The 21,335-nt window shown below is 57.5% G+C and overlaps 1 protein-coding gene across 3 annotated transcripts in view; it reads right to left on the bottom strand.

The window, feature by feature from the left end:
- Nucleotides 1-1,705: 1,705 nt before the first annotated feature.
- The window catches only part of SLC45A4 (solute carrier family 45 member 4), a 74,088-nt gene continuing 54,458 nt past the window's right edge, over nt 1,706-21,335 (bottom strand). The window contains exons 3-9 of one of the 3 annotated variants that reach the window (XM_082601672.1): nt 9,161-9,349; nt 7,630-7,809; nt 6,003-7,036; nt 5,173-5,272; nt 3,902-4,113; nt 2,464-2,532; nt 1,706-2,321 (exon numbers count right to left, since the gene is read on the bottom strand). In XM_082601672.1, the coding sequence (XP_082457798.1) occupies nt 2,226-2,321; nt 2,464-2,532; nt 3,902-4,113; nt 5,173-5,272; nt 6,003-7,036; nt 7,630-7,809; nt 9,161-9,349 (1,880 nt within the window). In that variant the 3' untranslated portion in view covers nt 1,706-2,225. Of the gene's footprint in view, nt 2,533-3,901; nt 4,114-5,172; nt 5,273-6,002; nt 7,037-7,629; nt 7,810-9,160; nt 9,350-21,335 lie in introns of all 3 variants that reach the window. The other 2 variants (XM_082601670.1, XM_082601671.1) reach the window with 2 other exon arrangements.

Genomic DNA, 21,335 nt, shown 5'->3' with positions numbered 1-21,335 from the left:
AAATCAAGCCCCATCCGGGCCCTGGGGGCTCTGGGTCTGGAAGGGAGCGCTGGCTGTGGATAGGGGGGGGCCCGCGAGGGGTGGCCCTCTCCCCACCATCCCCGCCACCCCCCATATCTTCTCTGCTCTCCGGCCTCCCCGTTTTCTAGCTGCCAGGAGACCCCTCGAGGAGCAGCTAAACGCAGGCTGCGATTGAATCACAGCAGGAGGACCTACCATCCGAAAGCTATGAAGGCCACTGAATTGCATATAAGTGACCTGCTGGGGGCACCCGCCTGGTTGGGGGGGGGCGGGGGCGAGGGGGAGGGTGTTGAGAAGCACACACCGCATGGCCGCTGGGTCAGTGGGGGCCTCGGGAACCCCGAGGGGGCCTTCTTCAGTGGTGGGAAGGACCTTCCAGTCCAAGCACGAGATTCCCAAGGCCATGCTCCAGTAATGATGTCATCGAAAACACTCCCATCTTCTGGTCGGTTCTCTGTGATCCTGGGCTTCTGAGGGAGGACACGTGGCCTGTGGACACGTCCGACATGGACAGGCACCGCTGCTCCTTGGGCACAAATCACAACCTACAAAGCGCCACCAGCAACGGAGAGACGGGGCAAGACCAGAGGCTGGTCAAATACATTAAACACGGCTATTCCTTTCAACACACAGAAAATTCAAGTAGTTTATTTAAAAACTGCTTAATTTCATCTTGAAATATATGTTTGCTTTAGAATGATCATATTGCAGCATGATTCTCATGCATTTTAAAGTACTTTATTTAAAAAAACATCAACTTGAGGCAGCGAAGTATTACAATCCTCTCACTTTATCCGGGTAACGGGCGGGAGGCCTCCCTCTTTCTCCTGAGATCAGTAAACCTAGACTGACCGTTCCAAAGAAGAAAAGCAGAAACTGCTTAGTTATAAAGAGAGTGTGGTTTGAAAAGCATTTCCAAACAGCTGCAGCATGTGACGACCGTGCTTCCCCGGGGCCCGAGTTTGATTCTCCGCTGAAACCAGAAACACCGCGCCGAGTTGACCCGTGGACCGGACCTTCCTTCTGTCCCTGTGAGGTGGCTCTGATTCCAGTGGCCAGCGGGGTGAGCAGGCGCAGAGGTCAGAAGAGTGCAGAGTGTCCGGCGTGTGGGCCTGGTGGTGGGGCACCATAGGCAGAGCCACACCGGGAGCTCTGCCCTCGTGATTTCCCCCACAAATGGTTTAAAGACAAACCAAAGTGCAACGCAAGAATCACAGCCTCTCCAGGGAGCTTCGGACAGGACGACGGGCAGGAAGGCTGAGCACGGGCAGCAACACACAGGTAGGCCCGCAGGCAGGGGCAGGTCTGCTAGTTCAAGGGCTACCCCGGCGCTGGCGGCCCATCCCAGCCCGCTGGGCGGGGTGTCTGGAATTGGCCCTTGTGAATTGCCCTGGTCACCCCACGAGAACCCGGGGGCCTTGCCTCCTCCTGGCTTTGGGGTCCCTACTACTGCTGCCCGCTGCCCACGAACGGGGCTGCCCGGGCACAATGCGGCAGACTCTCAGGAAAACAGGAGATAGATGCTGTTCTTCCAAGAAAACCATAGTTTCAGAAAAAAAAAAGAAGAAGAAAAAAAAATTTTTTTTCTAAAGTAATCATAGAGAAAAATACTCTCCAATAGCTGCAGCACCAGCAAAATGGGATGAGCTCTGACAGAACGTCCGAATACCTGCAGGCATCCACGGGGAAAAAAATTTGATAAAATGTTTTAGTCACTGACTACATGGCTGCTCTCTGAAGAATTCAGATAAGACATAGCAAAATACATGAGATATGTTTTGTTTTCAATTATAACTTTAGAAATAGCAGAATTCTTATTTTTTTCTAAATCACTTATGGTCTATGTTGTAAGTCTGGTTTATACTTTTAAACCATGCAGGGTAACATACCTGCAGAGTAAAAGACAAAGTTGAAATTAAAAGATCTTTTCGATTAAAAAAAAAAGATTTCAAATGATTCTTTTTAATTGTGGGAAAAGTAATTAACGTTGTATTTTTGCCTAGTGGCGCAAAGCTACCCTACAACTACCGAGCCTCCAGTCTGGTTTGCACTGCCGCTAAGGCCACAGCAGCCAGCCTGCAGGGGCGGTGTCCCCCGCCCCTCCCCGCCTCCCTGCCCACCCTGGAATGTGTGTGCACGGGGCGTGGCTCAGACCATCGACTCGGTCTCCCTGAGCCCTTGCGGGCCCTCCTTCCGGGACAGCTTCAGGACTGTGGGCTTCTCGATGCTGCTGCTCCCGCCTTCGCCCAGAGCCTGGGAAGACAGGCCCTTCTGCTCTTCCTTGGCCTCTTCAGACCCCTCTGGATAGATGACCAGGAAGGTGGCCGTCAGGAAGCCCAGGAAAGAGCCCACAGAGGCCACCATAGGGATGACGCGCACAGTCCCGACCGCATCGACCACGCTGCCCAGGGCGGAGGCCACCAGGATCTGGGAGATATAGACCTGGCAGGAGAGGATGGCACAGTCTATGCCAAAGCCACGCTTGGAGTTCCCGGGGCTGTGGTGAACGTACTGCAAGAGAGGAGGACACAGGCGTGAGGGCCAGGGGGTCAAGCCGTCGATCATCCTTCCCAGGGTTTGAACATTAAGCTCAGAAGCCTGGACACAAAACCTGCCTTCCCCTCAGCCTGCTTGTCCCCGTCCTCACCCAACTTCTATCGAACATATAGTTAGTATTGGAGGTTCTGGCCATTACGATAAGGTAAGGAAAATAAATTAAACCTATTAAGAACTGCAGTATACGTTATATAATGGCGTATACGTCACTTTGTTATACAGCAGAAACTAACACACCATTATAAAGCAATTATACGCCAATAAAGATGTTTAAAAAAAAAGAACTGGAGGGGCTTCCCTGGTGGCGCAGTGGTTGAGAATCCACCTGCCAATGCAGAGGACACGGGTTCGAGCCCTGGTCCAGGAAGGTCCCACATGCCGCGAAGCAACTAAGCCCGTGCGCCACAACTACTGAGCCTGCGCTCTAGAGCCCACAAGCCACAACTACTGAGCCTGCATGCCGCAACTACTGAAGCCCATGCTCCGCGATGAGAAGCCACAGCAATGAGAAGCCCGAGGACTGCAACAAAGAGTAACCCCCTCTTGCCACAGCTAGAAAAAGCCAGTGTGCAGCAATGAAGACCCAACGCAGCCCAAAATAAATAAATTCATTTAAAAAAATACAAATGAGAAACAGAAGTATTGTCTTTAAAAAGAATTGGAAAGCAAGAAATAAAGCTCATTATCCATGGATGATGTGACTGTGTATGCAGAAAGCCCAGAAAGATCTATAAATATACTATAACAATTAATAGAATACACCATATTTAGGGAATATCATAAATGCTCAATACTATAAACTTTGAACTCTCTCTAAATTGATATATGTAATCAATGTGTTTCCAATAAAAAAAATCCCAGAAGCTGACTCTAACATTTAAATGGTCAAGAATACCCAAGACAATCTTAAAGAACCAAGCTGAAGAACTTATACTACCAAGTTTCAGGTCCTATTATAAAACTACTTAAGACAGTGTAGCATCAGCTGTCTAAAGACAGACAGACCCATGGAAGAGAATACAGAGATCCCCCCAGACAGAAACCTGACTTGGGACGATCACGGCACGGCAGTGCGGGTGGGGACGCTGGGTCACGTGGCCATCCCCATCCTTTGTAAGGAAGCCATAAAGTTCTGATCTACCTTAGACCACACACACGAAGTCTACTCCAGGCAGGCCACAGGCCGAGGGTGCGAGTGCGAGGGAAGACGCGAGCAGTAATGTCCCATGCAGCAGGGCTGGGAGAACCCCAGAGCCGCCCGCAGCTGGTGACCCTGCCCCAGGAGCTCACCCACCAGCCCCCCACGCCCCCACTGGCCACACACCTCCTTGATGTCGTGGTACTGCCCGAGCAGGGCATACGGGCAGTAGGAGATGCTCATGGACACGATGCCCATGGTGCTGATCATGATCATGGCCACGTAGACGTTGGCAAACATGGCCATCACGGCTGTGCCGACGGAAAAGCCCAGCGTCCCCAGCACATAGATGACCCTGATGCTCAGGTCATAGTTGTCCAAGTACTTCTGTAGCAGGGCTGCAGAGAGAGAGGCCACCACGGTCACTGACAGGCACCGCCCACTCGCTCCCCTCCCTCTACCGCTGCGCTCAGCCTGGCCCAGGAACAGGTGGCCGCCCCTCCTCTTTGCCTGCCAGGTCACCACGTGGTGCTCCCCAACAGGCCACAGCTCACTGTGCCCCACTCGGCTGCCGGGGCTCCGCACCGCAGAAGGAAGGCGGCGCTCTTGGTCCCAGACCCCATGACCTGGTGCTGTCCTGCAGCTCCCTGGGGCCTCCCTACCCTGCAAGCTCAGGCCTTACTGATCCTTCCACCAGTCCAGGCCCACTCGGCACCCTCTTGGGCCCTGTGCCTGGTCCTGCCTCGAGCACCGAGTTGTTGCTGGTTTTCCTCGCGAGCACCCACCCGCTCTGGTGACTCCTGCTCACCCTTCGTGACCCAGCCCTCCTGAGAAGTCCTCCATTAAAGCATCGACAGCACCGTGACCGTCACGAAGGCTGCCCACTGCCCCTGGCCGTTATCTTGGTCATCCTCAGGTAAGAGCACAGGCAGGGGACCCGGCCCAGGCTCAGCCCAGAGACACCCCTAACTGCGGCTCTGCCCCGTTTCCAGAAGCTGTGCCAGCATGTCGCTCCTGGGACTGAAGCCTGTCACTCTCACCCCCTATCCTCCAGGACACAGATGACTCCAGGGAAAGGCTGCTTGTCTCCTCCAGCCACCCTGACCTCCAGCAGGGCCCAAACACATCGTATGCGCTCAGGCAGGACCCAGGATGCCTGCCTCACCTCCCCGGCCTCCTGGCTGAGGGCACAGCTTCTGCAGTGCCGCCACCCCCTGAGCCGTGGTCAGACCCCTCCCCGAGGAGCCTGGGCAGGTGCTTGCCCAGGGGACAGCCTGCGGCGGGTCTCAGCGCACCGGTTCCCGGTATCAGACGAAGATGGCTTATTCCCAAGATGAAGGTGAGTGGACTTCTATGCTGCTGTCCCTGAGGGGTGGACCTGTCTGGTCAGGGCCCACGGTCTTTCCAGTCATGGAGCACGTCCAGACAAACGGCTCACCTGACCGGGGGACGCTTACCTGAGCAAGTCGCACCGGTGGCCGCGTAGATGACCAGACCCCAGCAACCCATCTTCACGCCCGCGTTGTAGGCCTGCCATGCAGTCGAGTTGGATGGAGCCTGTTCCAGAAACGAGACTGGGGTTCAGGGGGTGGGGACAGCATGCTGTACCTCCGGACAAAGGAGGTCATTTACGGGGAAATTTACATCTCGACTGCAAGGAAGCCGTGTAGTACGGAGGAAGGAGCAGCCACGGCCCTGGCCGGAACCTGTGGCGGATCGTTTGCAACCCCTCAGCCTCGCTCCTGCCCCACGCCTGGCGGATGCGACTTGCAGCTCCTGTCTCTGCCCTCTTGGAGCCCAGAGGCCGCATGAAGCAGCTCAGACAGTCCAGAATGGTGAGGACCACGTGGGGCGGGAAGGCCTGAGCCTGCGCTGGGACCATCTCGGACCTCCTGGCCCGACTCTGGGCGACACGAGCACAGGTACGAGTCAGCTGATGCCACGGGGACTAGGAGCCACGCCCCGCTGGCCCGGCCACGAGCCAACAACATCGCTGCTTTAACCGTCCGTACGCGGCGTCCGTACGTGGCGGGAGCGGGCCTTCCTGCCTCTGGCCCCTCGGCGCTCCGGCACTTGCCGAAGCCTGCCGTTTGCTCGCCGCGGACCCCAGTGTGAGTGCCCTCTCGGGCACACGACGGCTCCCGACCGTGTTAACAGGGGCGCACTCTGGCTGGCTGCCCACCACGCACCCCTGCAGCTTTGGGGGCGGCCTGCTGGGCGCCGGGGCACCAGGCTGTCACCACAGCCAGGCTCTGCCCACCCCCCCACCAAGTGCCCGGGCGCTCACCTTGGGGTCCCCCTCAAAGATGACCTGGCCCATGAAGTCGGTGTAGAACACGGCCTCGGCGATGACGGAGAACCAGGTGAGCAGATGGCAGAGGCAGAGCCGCACCAGCTCCTGGGGCATCTTCAGCATCGACAGCCAGAGCAGCCGGACAGTGGTCTCGCCCTCGCCCTCCTCGCTCTCCGTGTCCCCGCTGGACGTGGTGGCCCCGCTCTGGTTGCGGCGGCGGCAGCGCTGCCGCTGTCGCTTCTGCAGGTCGTACAGGTCGCTCATGCTGCGCGAGGGCTTGATCAGGACCACGGCGTTGGCGCGCCGGTAGCGGTAGCGGTGGGACCCGGTCTTGCCGTAGTAGGAGAAGGTGCTGGAGGCCTGCCGGCGGAACATGTGCCGGCGCCGCCGCCCGGAGCCCGCCGTGGCCGAGGGCTTCATGTCCACCCGGCTGCAGCCGCTGAGGCCGCCGCGGGGCGGGGAGCCGCCTCCGTTGGGGAGCCCGGCCGTGCTCAGGTGGTTCTCCAGCAGGGTCTCGTCCTCCCCGGCGGGCTCGCAGAGCAGCGGGGGCAGGCGGGGCGGCCGGGCCCGGGCGAGCTCCTGGCTGGTGCTGCAGGGGGTGCCAGGGTAGGAGGCGTCGTGGAAGATGGAGGGCTCGATGTCGTGCAGGAACAGCAGCTCGGGCTCCAGGCCCAGCGTGGCATCCGGCACGTGCAGCACCGAGTCGCTCTTGCTGCGCACGATGCCCGCGTCCAGGTAGTCCAGGGCCAGCTCGTGCGCCGACTGCACCTCGTCCGGGAACAGGGCGCCGCCGTCCAGGGTGCCGGCGCGGGGGCCGGGGGCCGGGGCCTCGGCCGCGTCCACGCTGCGCTCCTGCTGGGGGCTGTACTGCTCCTCGTCGATGCTGAACAGGTGCAGGGCCACCGACACCGAGAACACGATGGCCGCGAAGAAGAAAAGCACCTCGTTCTGCGTCCGGAACCAGGCGCCCAAGAAGGTCTGGGTCCAGTCCAGCCCCCCCAGCACGTAGCCGACGGCCCCGCCAAGGCCTGAGGGACGGGGCGGGGTGGAGCAGCAGTGAGCGGCGCAGGCGCCTCGGCCCTCAAGGAGGGAGCCGAGCCGGGGGGAACCCGGACGGGAGTTCAACCCCCCCCGCACCACCACACACACTGGGATCCAGGGCCGCCACTCAGAGAAAACGGGGGGAACAAGGAAATGAGGAACGACACCTGAGCCCGGGTTCGGAATCCTGACCTGACAGGTTCCTGCTTCATGAATTAGGACAGAAACAGGCGGCTGCCCGCCCGGGGAATGCTCTCCGTGCTCACCGCCATCCCCTGAGCTCACATTCCCACATTCCCTCAGATGGGAAAGCTGCCCGACTGCAGGGGGCGGCCAGCACAGGGCCCTGGACTGGGGCCACCTGGCTAGCATGTCCCCCGCCCCAGACCACAGTCACTTGGCCCTGCCAGGATCCCAGCTCACTGCCTCACCCACCAGCGTCTGAGACAGCCTTAAGCAGAGGCCGTGGGAGCAGCATCCGCCAGCCCTGCCGACCTCAGACAAGCCGGGTAAGGACTAGGGGAGGGCAAACGTGGGGCCGGGGCCTGGGGACAGGGCCGGGGGCAGGGCGCGCTCTCACCGGCAGAAAAGGCATGGATGTTGAGGGCCATGTCCTGCTCGTCACTGTCCACCACGTCCAGCAGGTAGGCGCGGATGGGCCCCTCGGTGGCATCAGCGCTGAAATCCAGGACCACCACCCCCAGCACCGTGAGGACGATGCCAATGGGCTGCCGGTTGGGGACATCGCCGAGGGACAGACCTGACAGGGCACAAAGGAGCAGCCGATCTCAGCCCAGTGGCAGGCGGTGACCTCCCGGGGAGACAGCAGCCTCCCGCCCCAGCCCAAAGGGCACGTGCTCCTCGGCACAGCCTCCCCTTATGGAAGGAGAGTTTTGTCTTTGCTGACTCTGGGAAGGAGGCTGTGAGCCGTAATCACGCACCTGCCTCAGGTGAGTCTGGCCCTGAACCCAGAGACCAACCTGCTCCCCTGACAGCTGAGCTAAAGCTGGTTTTACTGGATTCACCGCCGTGGGACCGAGGGGCACTCTGTGCCCAAAAGTGATGAGGGGGCACTGGGCTCATGGTCTGGAACCCAGGACTAGCCTCTGAGCTCTGCAGGTGAGGCAGGTCTCAGACACACCCACCCTGCTTGAGGGCAGGGAACCTGCTGGCTACCTGGACCCTGCAATGCACGGGAGCAACACAGGCGCAGCAAGACAGACGGCACCGGGCCGGAGCTCCGAGCCGCTGCATTTGGGCCACAGTGGGCCGGGCCCACCTGCACACACAGGTCCTTGAGAAAGCCACAACATGCCCTCTAAACTGTGCCCGCAGGTGCCAGGAGGGCGCCCCCCCGGACTCCTGATCCGGGGGCATCTGGATGGAGGGGAGGTGGATGTGCGCTCCACTCAGGGAGGCCTTCCTCGGCCGCCCCCCACCAAGCTGGCACTAAGCTCGCCCCAGGCGGCCTCACGCAGCCTCTGAGCAGCTGAGCGAGGCTCTGGCTGCACAGCAATGTTTTCTTTCTGCGCCACCCTCCCCAATTCCCGAGCCTCCTAGCATCAGTGACCCCCGCCTGAACTGATGCAGACTTGGGGAAGGCTCGCCTATGTCAGAACACAGATTAAGCCTTCGACTTACAAAGTCGTTGCCAGAAAACAGGGTTTTGTTTTTCACGAGTGCTGACGGTTGCTCTCAAGCAAAAGCTATTTTCCCACATGTAGTTGTTATAATTGAAAACAAAACAACAACAAAAAGAAGCAAAACAAACCACGAGTACACGAAAGAAACAAACAAAAAAGTATCACACTAGGTCTGGACATTTTCAATACCAAGCCTAAGAAAAGGAGAAAAAAAAAAGAAAAGATAATTTCTGAAATAATGCTGGAAACAGGACGTGGTGTCAGATACGCATTAAAAACAAACGGATCACAACAGGAAACGCTGCCTGAGAACAGGTTCCCACGGCGTTCCCACGTGGGGCCCGTGGCCTGGCCACAGCCCGGGCGCCCAGGGCTCTGCACAGCTGCCCAGTCCGGGACCAGCCGGTCTCAATGCTTTACACCTGCACGTCTTATGGAGTCCCGGTCAGGGCTGTGCAGGACACTCACCGATGGCAGAGCCGTTAAGGAACAGGGCCACTCCGAGGAGCACGCCCACGCAGAGCGCGAGGATGAACGGCCGCCGGCGGCCCCAGCTCAGGGTGCACCGGTCACTCGCGGAGCCGATGAGGGGGGTGAAGACGAGGCCAAGGATGGGGCTCAGGAACCACGTTAGGCTGTAGTACTGCTCCGGAAGGCCTGCAACAGACACGGGGCCGTCACACACGCGGGCGGGCGCGCTGCACGCCCCCTGCCCCAGGCAGCTCGGGCCCCACGCACACGCAACCCTGCCGGCTAGAGCGCCCCCAGGCAGACGTCCCCACCTGCCAGGCCCGGTGTCTGAAACCAGCCAAAGCCCGACGGGGAAGCATCAGGTGGCCCGAGGCCAGACCTGGGCCGAAGAGCCCGTGTCCCGGGACCTGCCTAGGGCGCACTCGGCAGGCGGGCACAAAGCGTACGGCGCAGGACACAGGACCCAGCGGGCCCCGGCCGCCGTGCACACGTGGAGAGGCACGTGCAGGGGTGGTGGCACGAGGGCAAGACCCTCTCATTCCTCTGGCACTGACCAGGGCCTGGGGTCTCAGGGGCTGCTCAACGCCACCCTCGGGGACCAGGCACTGAGCCCGTCAGCCCAGAACAAGGCAGGCGGGGGACTGACGCTCGGCTCCCGGGATCCTGGGCCTCACAGCTGAAATCTATCACAAGGGTCCTGCAGAGGGGCCTCGCAGCCACTGACACACTAAATGACCCCAGCCGTGGGCTTCTGAGTGGCTACTGAGGGGTGGCAAGAGGGGAGGCCACAGTGTGTGTCCAGCTGGAACCAGGGGGGTTGTGTCTGGTGCTTAATCCTCCTAACTGCCCAGGGAGGCAGGGATTACTGTATCCATTTCACAGACGGGAAATCGGAAGCTCAGAGAGGTTTAGGTAGGCAATCTGCCCTGGGTCACAGAGCGAAGAAGTAGGAGCCTAGGACTTAAACCCAGGGCTGCCTGATTTCAAAATCTGTGTACCCCCCGCCCCACTCTACATGCTTCCACCCTATAACACAAACCCAACGCCCGTCTGGCTCGTTCATACGCGGGACGACACGGCGGAATCCCGCACACGCTGGGTGCACAGGGCCCACGCTGTGGGTTCCACGTACATGATGTCCAACGGGGCTACAGGAGTGTCTGCTGGCAGAAACCAGGGTGTTGGTCGCCTGTGGGAGGGGCAGGGGCTTCGGGCTCGTATGTTCTGATCTTGATCTGGATGGGGGTCCCTGGAGACAACTCACCCAGCTGGAGACTTGGATCCTGCACCTCTCTGTATGTCATACTTCAATGAAGAGTTTACATAAAAAAAAAGCGTGCCTTGGCACCCCAGCGATTGTTAGCTAATGTTTTACACCACCAAAGCCGCTGAGAAACGGAATATTGTGCTGAACTACTAAGAAAAATAAACTGTGTAGGAGGAGGAAATCGTTTTCAAAGGAGGAGGGAAGCACCTTTCAAAATCGTTGCTAACATGCCCGTTAAAATATTTACGCATTCAGCCTAGAATTCAAGGTGTCAGCCTCGACCTTTACACCACACAGAGCCTTAGGAAGGGCGCATTCTGTTCCTGATTCAAGTCAGCAGAACGTACTGGTGTTTCAGGAAATGAGAAGCCTGCCGAGTGTGCTCCGCTGACAAGCGGTGGTTTACATGGGAGGCCCGGGTCCTCGGCGTTCACTGTCAAAGCCAGGCACTGGGCAAACGACAGCAGTACCGGCCACATCGGCCACGCTGACACTTCCTACGCTCAAGAACGCACAGGGTCGAAGCATCAGGCTTCTCAAGAATGGCTCCCTCACAAAACCATTTAGCGGGTGCGGTGTAGTCGGTTTCAGAGAAAGGAAAGCATTCTTACCCCAATGGACAGCCTCTTAGCTATTGCTGGGCTTTTCAAATGTCACTTTACTAATGAATGGTGACGAGCTTGGTGACGGGGCTCCGTGCAGAGCTGCAGCACGCATGCACTTGCACACACGCAGGCATGTGTGCACACACACGTCGACTCCCTGCCGTGCCTGCCGTCTCCCCTGGGCGCCTGGCCCTCCTGCTTCAGGCACAAGGAAGTGTTCTGGACTTCTGCACCTGCTGACTCTCACCTCCCTACCTGGTGCCTCTTAGAACTCTGAGGGGGTCCCCCACCCAGGAGGCTCCCACTCACGGGGGCTCACCACCACTGCTGTAATTCCACACCTGCTGAACCACCTGTATGCGTTCCCAAGAGACGGGCATCCCTGAGGGCGGAGACCCACAGAGGTACCAACGACTGCTAAACTGAACCAAACCCGAGGTGCACCTGCAGCGGGGTCAGCCTGAAGACCCCAACCAACGACCTCTGACCCTGCGCAATGCTGCTGGCCGGCCCCCAACCCGGGTCTGATCTTCAGCTGTGGTTGGCCACGCCACCCACTGGTGCCCTCACGCGCCAGGCCTACCATCTGCCCCAGGCCACCTTCCCCATCCCCAGCCAGCCCACCACACACATGCCTCCTGGCATCAGTCATCTTGGCTCCCGGTCTTGAACGCACTCAGCACTGGTCCAGGAGCAGGGGGACCGGGCACACGACACTCCTGGGACTGGCTGTGCTTGCTATGCGGTGGTTCCTGGCCTTGCCAGCTTCCAGTCCCAGGGAGACAGGCATTAGCGAACTCACCAGGCGACAAGCATCTCAGGGTGACCCGTGGCGCTTCAGGGACTGAGCGGGTCGGGAGGGCACCACCCTTGAGCCTGAGGGAGAGAAGCGGATGGGGTGCCGGGCAGCGGGGGCAGAGGGGGTGGGTGTTTCTCTGGTCATGGCAGGTGGAGCTCTTCACAGAGCAGAAGGTCCTGCGACCCCGGCCGGGCCTCCCACAGGGGACAAGGGACGGGAGGTGTGGGACCTGCAGCATCATCCCACGCACCTGCCTGGATGTCGGGGACACGGGAGGAGTCAGCACTGGATCCCTCCTGGCACCTCAGCTCGGCGTGGCCGGAGGGAGGCTGCTGGGCAGGGCGGCCAGCAGGGCCCCACTGTCATCCCGTCGCTGCTCAGAGGAAGGGTGTTCATTCCAACCCCTCTTCTTCTCAAGGTCAATGCTCTGGAACACGACTGAGCAACTCTGTGGCCCCTTTTTGTTAAGAAGGTTGCTACTTTTTTAACGGTCGAAAAAGATCAAAGTAAGAACATTTCCTGACATGTTAAAAAGTGTCTGTAAATAAAGTTTTATTGGAACGAGGCCACACTTGTCCACTGATGAACGGCTGCTTTGAGCTCCATGGCAGAGCTTGGAGCTGCTACAGACACACGGCCAGAGCGCCAGGAACATTCACTCCGGCCCCAACAGGAACCGCCCACCAACCCCTGCTCTAGATGCAGCGCGGTCGTGTGTTGTCCCGGGTTTGTCTGTCTCCTGAGTTGTGCTCAGTCGGCCCTATGGCTGCAGAAAGAGGGGTGTGGCATTTCCCAACACTGACTGCGAATGACCGCTGGGTCCTGCCCATCCTGCCTCACCCGTGTCTTAGGCTCTGTTGCTCAGGAGCACACGCACCTCACTCCTGAGCCCCCCTTCCGTCCTGTGAGCTGCCCTCTGTACCCCCGGCAGTGCTTCGTCTTTATCTGGGGTTAATACTCCCCCCAGCCGACTCAGGCTGCCTGTTCCCACCTTTTCACCTTAACCCCTCTGCGTCAGTCACGGTGTTTTACAAGAAGATGGGCGGGTCTTGCTGTTCCATCCACTCTGGTGTCTCCCCTCGCTGGGCCGTTTCGTCACTTACATTTAGAGTAACTGCTCACGTGGTTGACGTCAGGGCTGCCGTTTTACTACTTGCTTCCTGTCTGCCCCCTCCTGGGGTCTCTGTTCCTCTTGTTCCTGCCTTCTTTTGATTAACTGAGTATTTCTCCACATTCCATTTTAATTTACACATTGGCTTTTTAGCATTATTTTCTAGTGGCTGCTCTAGAGACTGCATTACATGTCAACTTTCAGTCTGTTAGTGGATATCGTTCACATCACATAAGAAATTAGTGACTGTCTGTGCCCGTTTACCCTAAGCCCCTTTATGTTGAAACTGGAACACACGTTTCATCTGCAGACATCATAAACCCCATGCTGTGCTGTGAGTTTTACCTTAAACAGTCATTCATTTTAAAAGAATTAATAGGAAGCTGGTCTTTTATTTTTACCCACCCATCTTACCATTTCCATACCCTTCCTTCCTTCTTCCTCGAGATCCCAGTGTTCATGTGGTATCACTTCTCTTCAGCCTGAAGAACTGTTTTTAGCTTCTTCAGCATTTCTTACAGAGATCTGCTGATGACAAATGCTCTTAGAATTTACCTAAATTCTCTTTATTTCACTTTTTGTTCCTAACGGATATTTTTGCTGGATACAGAACTCTGGGTCAACTCCTCTCCCCGCCAGAACTTGAAGACACAATTCCGCTGTCTTCTGAGAAGGCTGTGACAGCCCACATGACTATATACATGTCTTTTCTTCCTCTGGTGCCTTCGACATTTCCCCTCTGTTGCTGCTTTTCAGCAGTTTGACTACGGTGAGCCTAAGGCGAGGCTCTCTTTACATTCATCCTGCTTCACAAAGCTGTAGATTTAAGCTTCCACCAAACTTAGGAGGTTTTCAGTTATTTCTTACTTCACATTTTGATGCCCCATTCTCTCTCCTCTCTTCCGGGACTCCAATTACACGTATATTAGACACTGTCCCACTGCTTCCTGAAGCTCTGCTCATTTCTTTTTTCAACCTTTGTTCTCTCTGTTCTTCATATTAAGTCATTTCTACAGACCAATTTCTTAGTGCACTGAATCTTCTCTCATCCCTAGGTTAATTTTTATTTCAGATACTGCATTTTTCAATTCCAGAATTTCCATTTGGTTTTTTAAATAGCTTCTATTTCTCTGTTGAGATTTTCTACTCTCCACCTAGAGCCTGTTTTCCTTTATGTCCCCGAGAAGAGTCAGAACGTGTCTGATGATTCCAACTCAAGTCATCATCTTGGGGTCAGGTGGCTTGTGGCCTTTTCTCTGGAGTGAAGGTCATGTTTTCTCATTTTCTTTTCTCCCCAAATGTCTCATAGTATTGAGTTGTAGTGTAGACACTGTAAAACGATGTGTGGCAGAGACTATATTCTGTTACATTCCTTTGATGAACAATGATATATTTCCCCCCCCAAAGGTCAATAACTGGACTTTGATGAATAATTCTGGTAAAAGCGTTTCTGCACAGATATGCAGGTATAAAACACATGTAAAAAATGAACATAAAGATTCCTTCTCTCCTTAAGTACATCTTAGAACAGCCATGACTAAGTTTAACTTGATATGTATTTCAGAGCTTAAAAACCCAAGAAATTAATAACAATTTTTTGCACAGTTTAACTTGAGGCACATGCGTTTATTGTCCTAACACTGGAAATACTTTCTTGACATTTGATTTGATACTCTTATTGGTTAAGCTTTTGCCTTTTAAAAGTTTTCTTAGGAGAAAATACAAGAAGAAAGTATCTATCCAGATTACCCATCACTCTTTGAACATTACTTAGGAATAACATGATCCTAAAATAGGTCAATTTTGAAAAACACTTGACAAAATGCTGGACTGTTATTCTTCTATTCAGGATCTCTTTTTTGAAAAAGAAATGAGTATAAAAAAGTAATTTTGTCCTGACATTGGTGGGATGAGATACATTCGTACTGTTCACAAATCCAACACGTAAGTGTCTGTTTTAAATGAGATCAACACTAACAGGTGACAAAAAGAAGAGCAGCCAACTTTAGGAGACGCTCTCATCCCACCCAGTCCCTCTCGGGTTTTACCAGCGTTGATACTTCTGTTTTAACAAACAATTAACTTGGCTGGACTCGAACTCAAAACTGTCTCCACTGTTTTTTTAGCTTTAGCTAAAAAATCTGTCCCATTTCAGGAATTGCCAAGAGATACGAGCAGAGATGACAAATGGGATTAGGGGTTTCCCAGCTCTAACTCTGCCCTTGGGTTCGGATACCCAGCTGTGTTTTAGCCCCTCTGGGCGGCATCATGTGAGGCCAATCTTCAGGGAAAAAGCCACAAAGCACAATGGGAAGCTCACCGGGTGCCCGGCCGGCCCTTCTCCTATTTTGGATGCTCTCTAGTGCTGACAGGCATTAGAGGGGAAACTGCACGGATAAAACTGTTCCTTGAAGATTCGGCCTCTTAGCTGGAGGGGCACAGACAGTGGCCAAGCGCTTGCTTCTGGCCATGGGCTCATTACCACAGTAGTGACCATGTGCTGAGAGGGGCTACAAGCCCTGGTCACAAGAGAACTGCTTGTCCACACTCTCTCTCTCTGGCCTACACAAACATTCTGTGAACGTCTGTGAGCTGCAAGGCTCTGCGTCAGATGGGAGTAACTGAAGACTGACCACAGAGGACACAAGGAGTGCCTGGGAGACATGCCCCGGCCCCGGCTCGCCCTCGGCTGCTAAGTGCCCACCGCCCACCCCCGACTGGCTGGGCCGGCAAATGTGGGACACACAGGGTCTGGTAGATGGAAAGCCTGTGCTCTTCCCAAGTACATGCCAAGACATGGACACGCGTGGAGAGGCTGGCCATGCAAGGCGACAGAGAAAGCCATCTTCACCGAAGGTGCCCCCTGGAAACCCGGGCTTCTCGCCCCTCCCTGGGAGCAGTCTGCATGGCCCCGGGACCGCTCCACACCGACAGGAGCCCTCACGTGGTAGCTCACGCTTCAGCACCCGACAGGCTGCCCAGTGCCAGTTCCCCTCGGGCAGCGGCATTTACATTCCTAGGGCCCCTGTGCCTGCTGGCCGTCGTGTGTGTACTTTGCCCAAGGAGCTGCTGCGCTGAGGACACTGCCCTGCCCGGGTTAAGAGCGCGGCTCACCCCGCACGCAGAGTTTCTAAGGTTCAAGTGTACATCAACACCAGAGTCAGACTCCATTCCATATGCCTCTGCTCGGGCTGGAGTGCCCCCCCGCCCCCCCAAAAGGCTCCTTTGCACCGACCTGTGCCCTGTGCTAAGTTTGCTGAAGGTGGCCTTTCGGGGCAGGGCTGTTGGGGGAGCCTGTGTTCTGTGGGCGCATCCCCTTAGACGCAGAGGCGACCTCTGGCCTGTGTGACAGTACAAGGGTGAGGTACGAGCTTCACAGATGTGAACTGGCAATTTCTGTCAACCTCTGAAAACACACGTGTAACTGAAATTAAAACGGGCCCGCAATTTAAAGTGACTCTTAGGAACTCATCAGGAAAGTGGTCAAGCTGGGTGCTGGTTAGCAGTTCACCCCAAACCCGTGTCCTGCTCGCCCAGAAACACCACCATCACCAGGCTTCGCACCACCCAGAGCGCTGGCCGCCTCAGGAGGGAGCTGGAGGGGCTGCAGGTACGTACGGATTACCTGCGTCGGAGGCTCCCCGGAGCCTGGGCCGCCTTCACCAGCGCACCGACCCTGAGAGACCGAGGGACACGGCTCGGGGCTGGCAGGGCGTCAGACCCTCAGCCCACCTGCCCCTTCAGCTCTGCCCTCCGCCCCCACCAGCTCCAGCCTGTCCTTCCGACAGCTGCCGAGGCGGCCGGGCTGCGCCTTCCTCTGGTTACGGTGCCGTGGTCGCCCCCCACACGACCCTGTTCAAACGACTCCTTCCTCATCTCCTCCACCTACTGCAGCCTGGCTTCCCAGAGCCCCCACCCCCACCCCGAAACTGCCCTCAGAGGTCACCAGGCCACCTACCTGCCAACCCAGCTGGCCCTTGTTTATTAGACTTGGCCGAAGGCCCCAGGAGGGCAGAGGGCGTTGGCACAAGTGCCAGCTCCTGGCACAGAGCCCGGCGAGCATGGGCGCCAGAACCACGTGCTTGCTGCGTGAAGATGCTGCCGGGCCCTTCCACTCGCACCCCGTCCTCCTCCCTGCTCGGCACGGGACCCCCCACACCCAGGGAAGGCCTCCGTGGAGGGGGAACCGGGCAGAGGCTTCAGGGCCAGGAGCAGCTGGTCAGGCCGAGGAGGCAGGAGCGCCCAGGAGGCCCGACTGGACCGACAGTGGCCTCTGTTCTCCTTTGCCTTGTCCTCTCCTAAAAGTCACCCTGGGCTGCAGAGGGAGTGCGAGCCCACCAGGAGCTGAGTGCTTGGGGTGCGGGGACAGCCGGGGTCACCCCGTGCTGGGCAAGGCAGACAGACACTTCCCATCGCGTCCCCAAAGCAGCCCCGGAGGAGCGAGCGAGCCCTGAGAACACAGCCCCGACCCCGTCCGTCCCTGGCGTGGCTGCCGCTGGGACGCCCCGGACACGGCATTTCCCAGCAAGGCTCTAAACACACGCAGCACCGGTGCGTAGTAAGTAATTTTTGTTTTCTTCCCGGCAAAAATGAACAACAATGGTGGGACCAGAAAGGCTCCCCGTTCACAGGAAATGCCGAGGGCTGTGTGAGGTCACGGGCGACAGCGGCCACGCTTGGTCACGCGCGGGCTCCCATTCAGCACAGCCGGCAGCTTTTTGATAACCTGGTCCTTCTTGGGGGAGGGGGCCGGGGACTGGGAAAGCTGCCTATAAATCTCTAACAAAAGATCTGCAACGGGAATAGGAACTACATTCTTTCTCTCAATAGACAAAGCCTTCCCCATCAAGATATGCTTGTATTCTCAGACAAAACCTTCGTGATAACATTAAAGCCACGAGAACCCGCTCTCTGTGGGAACGCTTGGCAGCCTGCAGTAACCCCGGATGAACGTAGCCACCCCAGCGGGGAACGTGGCGCTACGCAGCCCCCTTGAGGGCCACAGCCGTGAAAAAGCAGGGGTCCGGCCGAGGCCCCGGGGCCCAGACGCAGGCATGGTCCCGAGGAAAAGGCTCCCCCCGAGCAGAGAGGGTCTGCACTGGGCAAGGGGGCAACCCCTCGTCCAGCTGGAGGGAGGGCCACAGAGCTGAAGGAGCCTTCCAGAATCCCAGGAAGGTAGGAAGAAGGATTAAGAAAAAGAAGCTCAGATGCCTGTTCCTGGGCCTCCCCCTTGGAACAGCAACCCCTGGTGTTCTGAGTGCGACGGGCCAGGCCCTGTGGGTGCCCGCGGGGGCTCCTGTGCAGCCCAAGCCCCTTCCCAGAGTCCAGGCACTCGCCCCGGGCTGGACCTGGGAGCCCAGAACTGAACATAGATGTCCCTCATTACAGCGTTGAAGAGCAGGGATGGGTGCCTAAAGGTGCAGGGGCCCCGGAACCTGGGCACCGCGGGGGCCAGTCCCAGTGACGTCATCAGTGCCGCGGGGAGGTGCTCCCTGCAGGTGGACTTTGGTGCCGAATGAGCTATTTCGGATGGACAGGCAGTAGTCTGGAAATAGCACTTACCAAAGGCACCATTAGTCAAATTCCGGAAGGTTCCGAACGGCCTTTCTTCCGGTAAAATAAACATGCTCCGGCCCCTCATGTTGGCCCTGAGGCGGGGCTTAGCTTCCAGGGAGTAAACCGCCAGCCCCACTCGGGGGCTGCCCAGCACCTCGGTGGGAGCACTGGTCCTATGCTGAAACGAGGAGGAGCCTCCAGGGCCCAGCAGGATGCCCTCGGCCAGATGCACGCAGGCACTGAGGCTCTGGAAAACCTGTGGGCACCCCTCCTGCTCTGCTGGGGCCTGGCTGCGGGGGTCTTTCTTCCCCCAGCTCCCAGGAGCACAGCCCACTGCAGACTGGAGCACCGGCCCCTCCCCGCCACTCACCCATCCCACACTCTTCAAAACAGATGCTGCACTAAGCAAGTGTGCCCAAAGCACGGGTGGGGGGAATGAGCCCGCCCCGAGCCCCGCGACGGCCACTCAGCACCCCGGCCCAGGCTGGCCCCTGTGCAGGGCCTGGACGCAGTGGCAGCCAAGGTCTCTCCCAACTCTGAGAGTCTGCGACCTGAATTAGGGTCGGGGAGAAAAAACCCAGCCACCACCCTATCTGCTGCGATTCACAGCTCTGGTTTTAATAACAAGTGGGCAGCAACACCCCCAAAGCTCCGGTGGTGCGAGGCTGTGGAGCACGCGCTAGGGCGGGGGGACCCGTCCTGCGGATGCCGGCCAACTTCCCTGGTGAGAGTCAGTGCTCCCTCCGGCCGACCTCACGATACCTAAGCGAGGTCAGTGAACCAGGGTTTCAGAGAGACTTTGCGCAACATCTCCACACGCAGACAAGACACACAGAGGTCACCTCCAAGGGCCGGGGACAGTGAAGTGTAGACAGATAGGTAGTTAGGCAGGTGAGTGTGTTACCTTCCTTGTCAACGCAATTCATCTGTAAGCGCGTAATTAACGTTTAAATAATGGATGTGCTCAGCCAAGGACGGACCCAGAGGATTCCTGGAAATTTAGGAGCTGGCTCCAGCAAGCCCCTGGGCTGCAAGCAGCGGGGCCTTCAGGGTCTGGTCATTATATCCTACCTCCTGAAAACGCTATTACATGAAAACTAACAAGTGCTTGGAAACTTAAAAAATTAAATTCTTACTAAACATTGCTATTACCTTTATCAATAAAGATCTCGTGTATTTTTAAAAAACCTCTAACCCCATCTCCCTTTATCACATCTCGACCAAGCGCAGCAGGCGCAGCTCCTGAGGGGCAGGGGCACTGAGAGACGAGTTCAAATCCCAGCTCCACCACTGACCTGACTCTGTGGGCCCCTCCTTCCTCACCTGCAAAAATCTGCAAGATAATGGCATCTGCAGATCTGTATAGGGAGTAGGTCCCTGGAACAGCTGCTGCTGGCATCGTCACCACGGGGTCCGCACACCTCACTTCTAAGAGCGGGAAGCGGGAAGCGACACCGTTAGCCCCACTCTCCTCTCCTAGTTTGCTGCAGACTCAGGCCTGGCCTGCCCTCAACAAGAGGAGGGGCTTGAATTCTGATTCTACGCTTTCTGGCCACGGACCCCTGGGCAAGCCACCTCCCTTCCTGAGCCCCAGCTCCCTCGGCACCGACGGCCTCGTCCAGGGCCCTGGGGAGGACCGACAGGTGACAGGCCACATCCCTGGGCCAGCGTGGGAGCCTCATTCACGAGCCCGTTTCGACACTGCCCTTCTGCTAGCATTGCCAGCCCCCACCCACCAGAAAAGGGTTCCGGGGTGTCAGAGAGTGTGCCAGCTCCACCCTTCTTCCCCTGGTCCTAGACAGCTTGCCTCCAGAACCTTCTCCTCTGCACGGCCATGGCCTCGCCATACTGCAGCGCAGCAGGGCCCCAGAGCTGGTGACATGGGGACAGCCGGCGGTCGCGGCCCGGCTCCCCGTCCAGGCTCGGCTCTGAGCCTTCCTCCCGGCAGCCGGGCTCTTGGGGCTTCCGTGCCCTGGCCTGCGGTGCTGTCCTGCGTGGCACCCTCGGAACCCGCTGTGAAAGTGGGTGTCCTCCCCTTAAAGCTGGCCTGCCCTCCCCGAGGACAGGGGCTGCAGTGCCCCCGCACGTGTAGCCTCACCGCCAGGGAAGGTGGAACGCGTAGGCCCAGAGACGCAGACGACCTGCAAGGGCTGGGCCTGGCCCACCCTGCCCCAGGCCACACCACTGACGACCACCCCACGCGAAACCAACAGCACGACACACCTACCCTGCTCTTCAATTAGGTGGGATGACTAAAATTCATGAGAGGCACGTCAGGCCCCATTTGTAAGTCACGAGTGTCAGATTACAGGGGGCCCGGCTGGTGCCTGGAAAAGCGCTTCAAACCCAGGTGGTGGCTGCGTCTACACAGACTGCATTTCCGGTCTGGCTGTGGTTAAACCCTGCTTTGCTGTCACAGTCTAGCCCGGAGAATGGTGAAGAAAGCGAGGACATATGCGTAGTCCGGAGACTGTGGGGAGGACCCGGGGAACAAAGGCCTCCGGCCAGGCCTGCAATGCAGGGCGGCAGCGAGAGGGGGCAGAGTCGGGCTCCCGGCGGAGGAAGAGGAAGAGCGAGTGGGGCTGCGGAGCAGCTGCTGGGCCCAGAACCCTGCCATCAAAGCAGGCAGCGACTCCCCCTAACCGTGCTGCGAAATGACAGCAAAATGCGAGGGTGCCTAAGTCTAGAGGGACTTTAAGGACATAAATAATTTGGTTGAAACTGATGAAGCCTCACACCCTCTCGCTAGGCTCGGTGCCCCCGCCCCTCCTGAGTGGAGCCTGTGTGGCCCGACCCTTGGCTGTGCTGACCTTCTGCGGGCCCAGGGGCAGGGC

The sequence above is a fragment of the Mesoplodon mirus genome (assembly GCF_964341445.2).
Source record: "Mesoplodon mirus genome assembly, chromosome: 16".
In the NCBI taxonomy this organism is placed as follows: domain Eukaryota; kingdom Metazoa; phylum Chordata; class Mammalia; order Artiodactyla; family Ziphiidae; genus Mesoplodon; species Mesoplodon mirus.
This window is presented reverse-complemented; position numbering and strand designations above follow the sequence as displayed.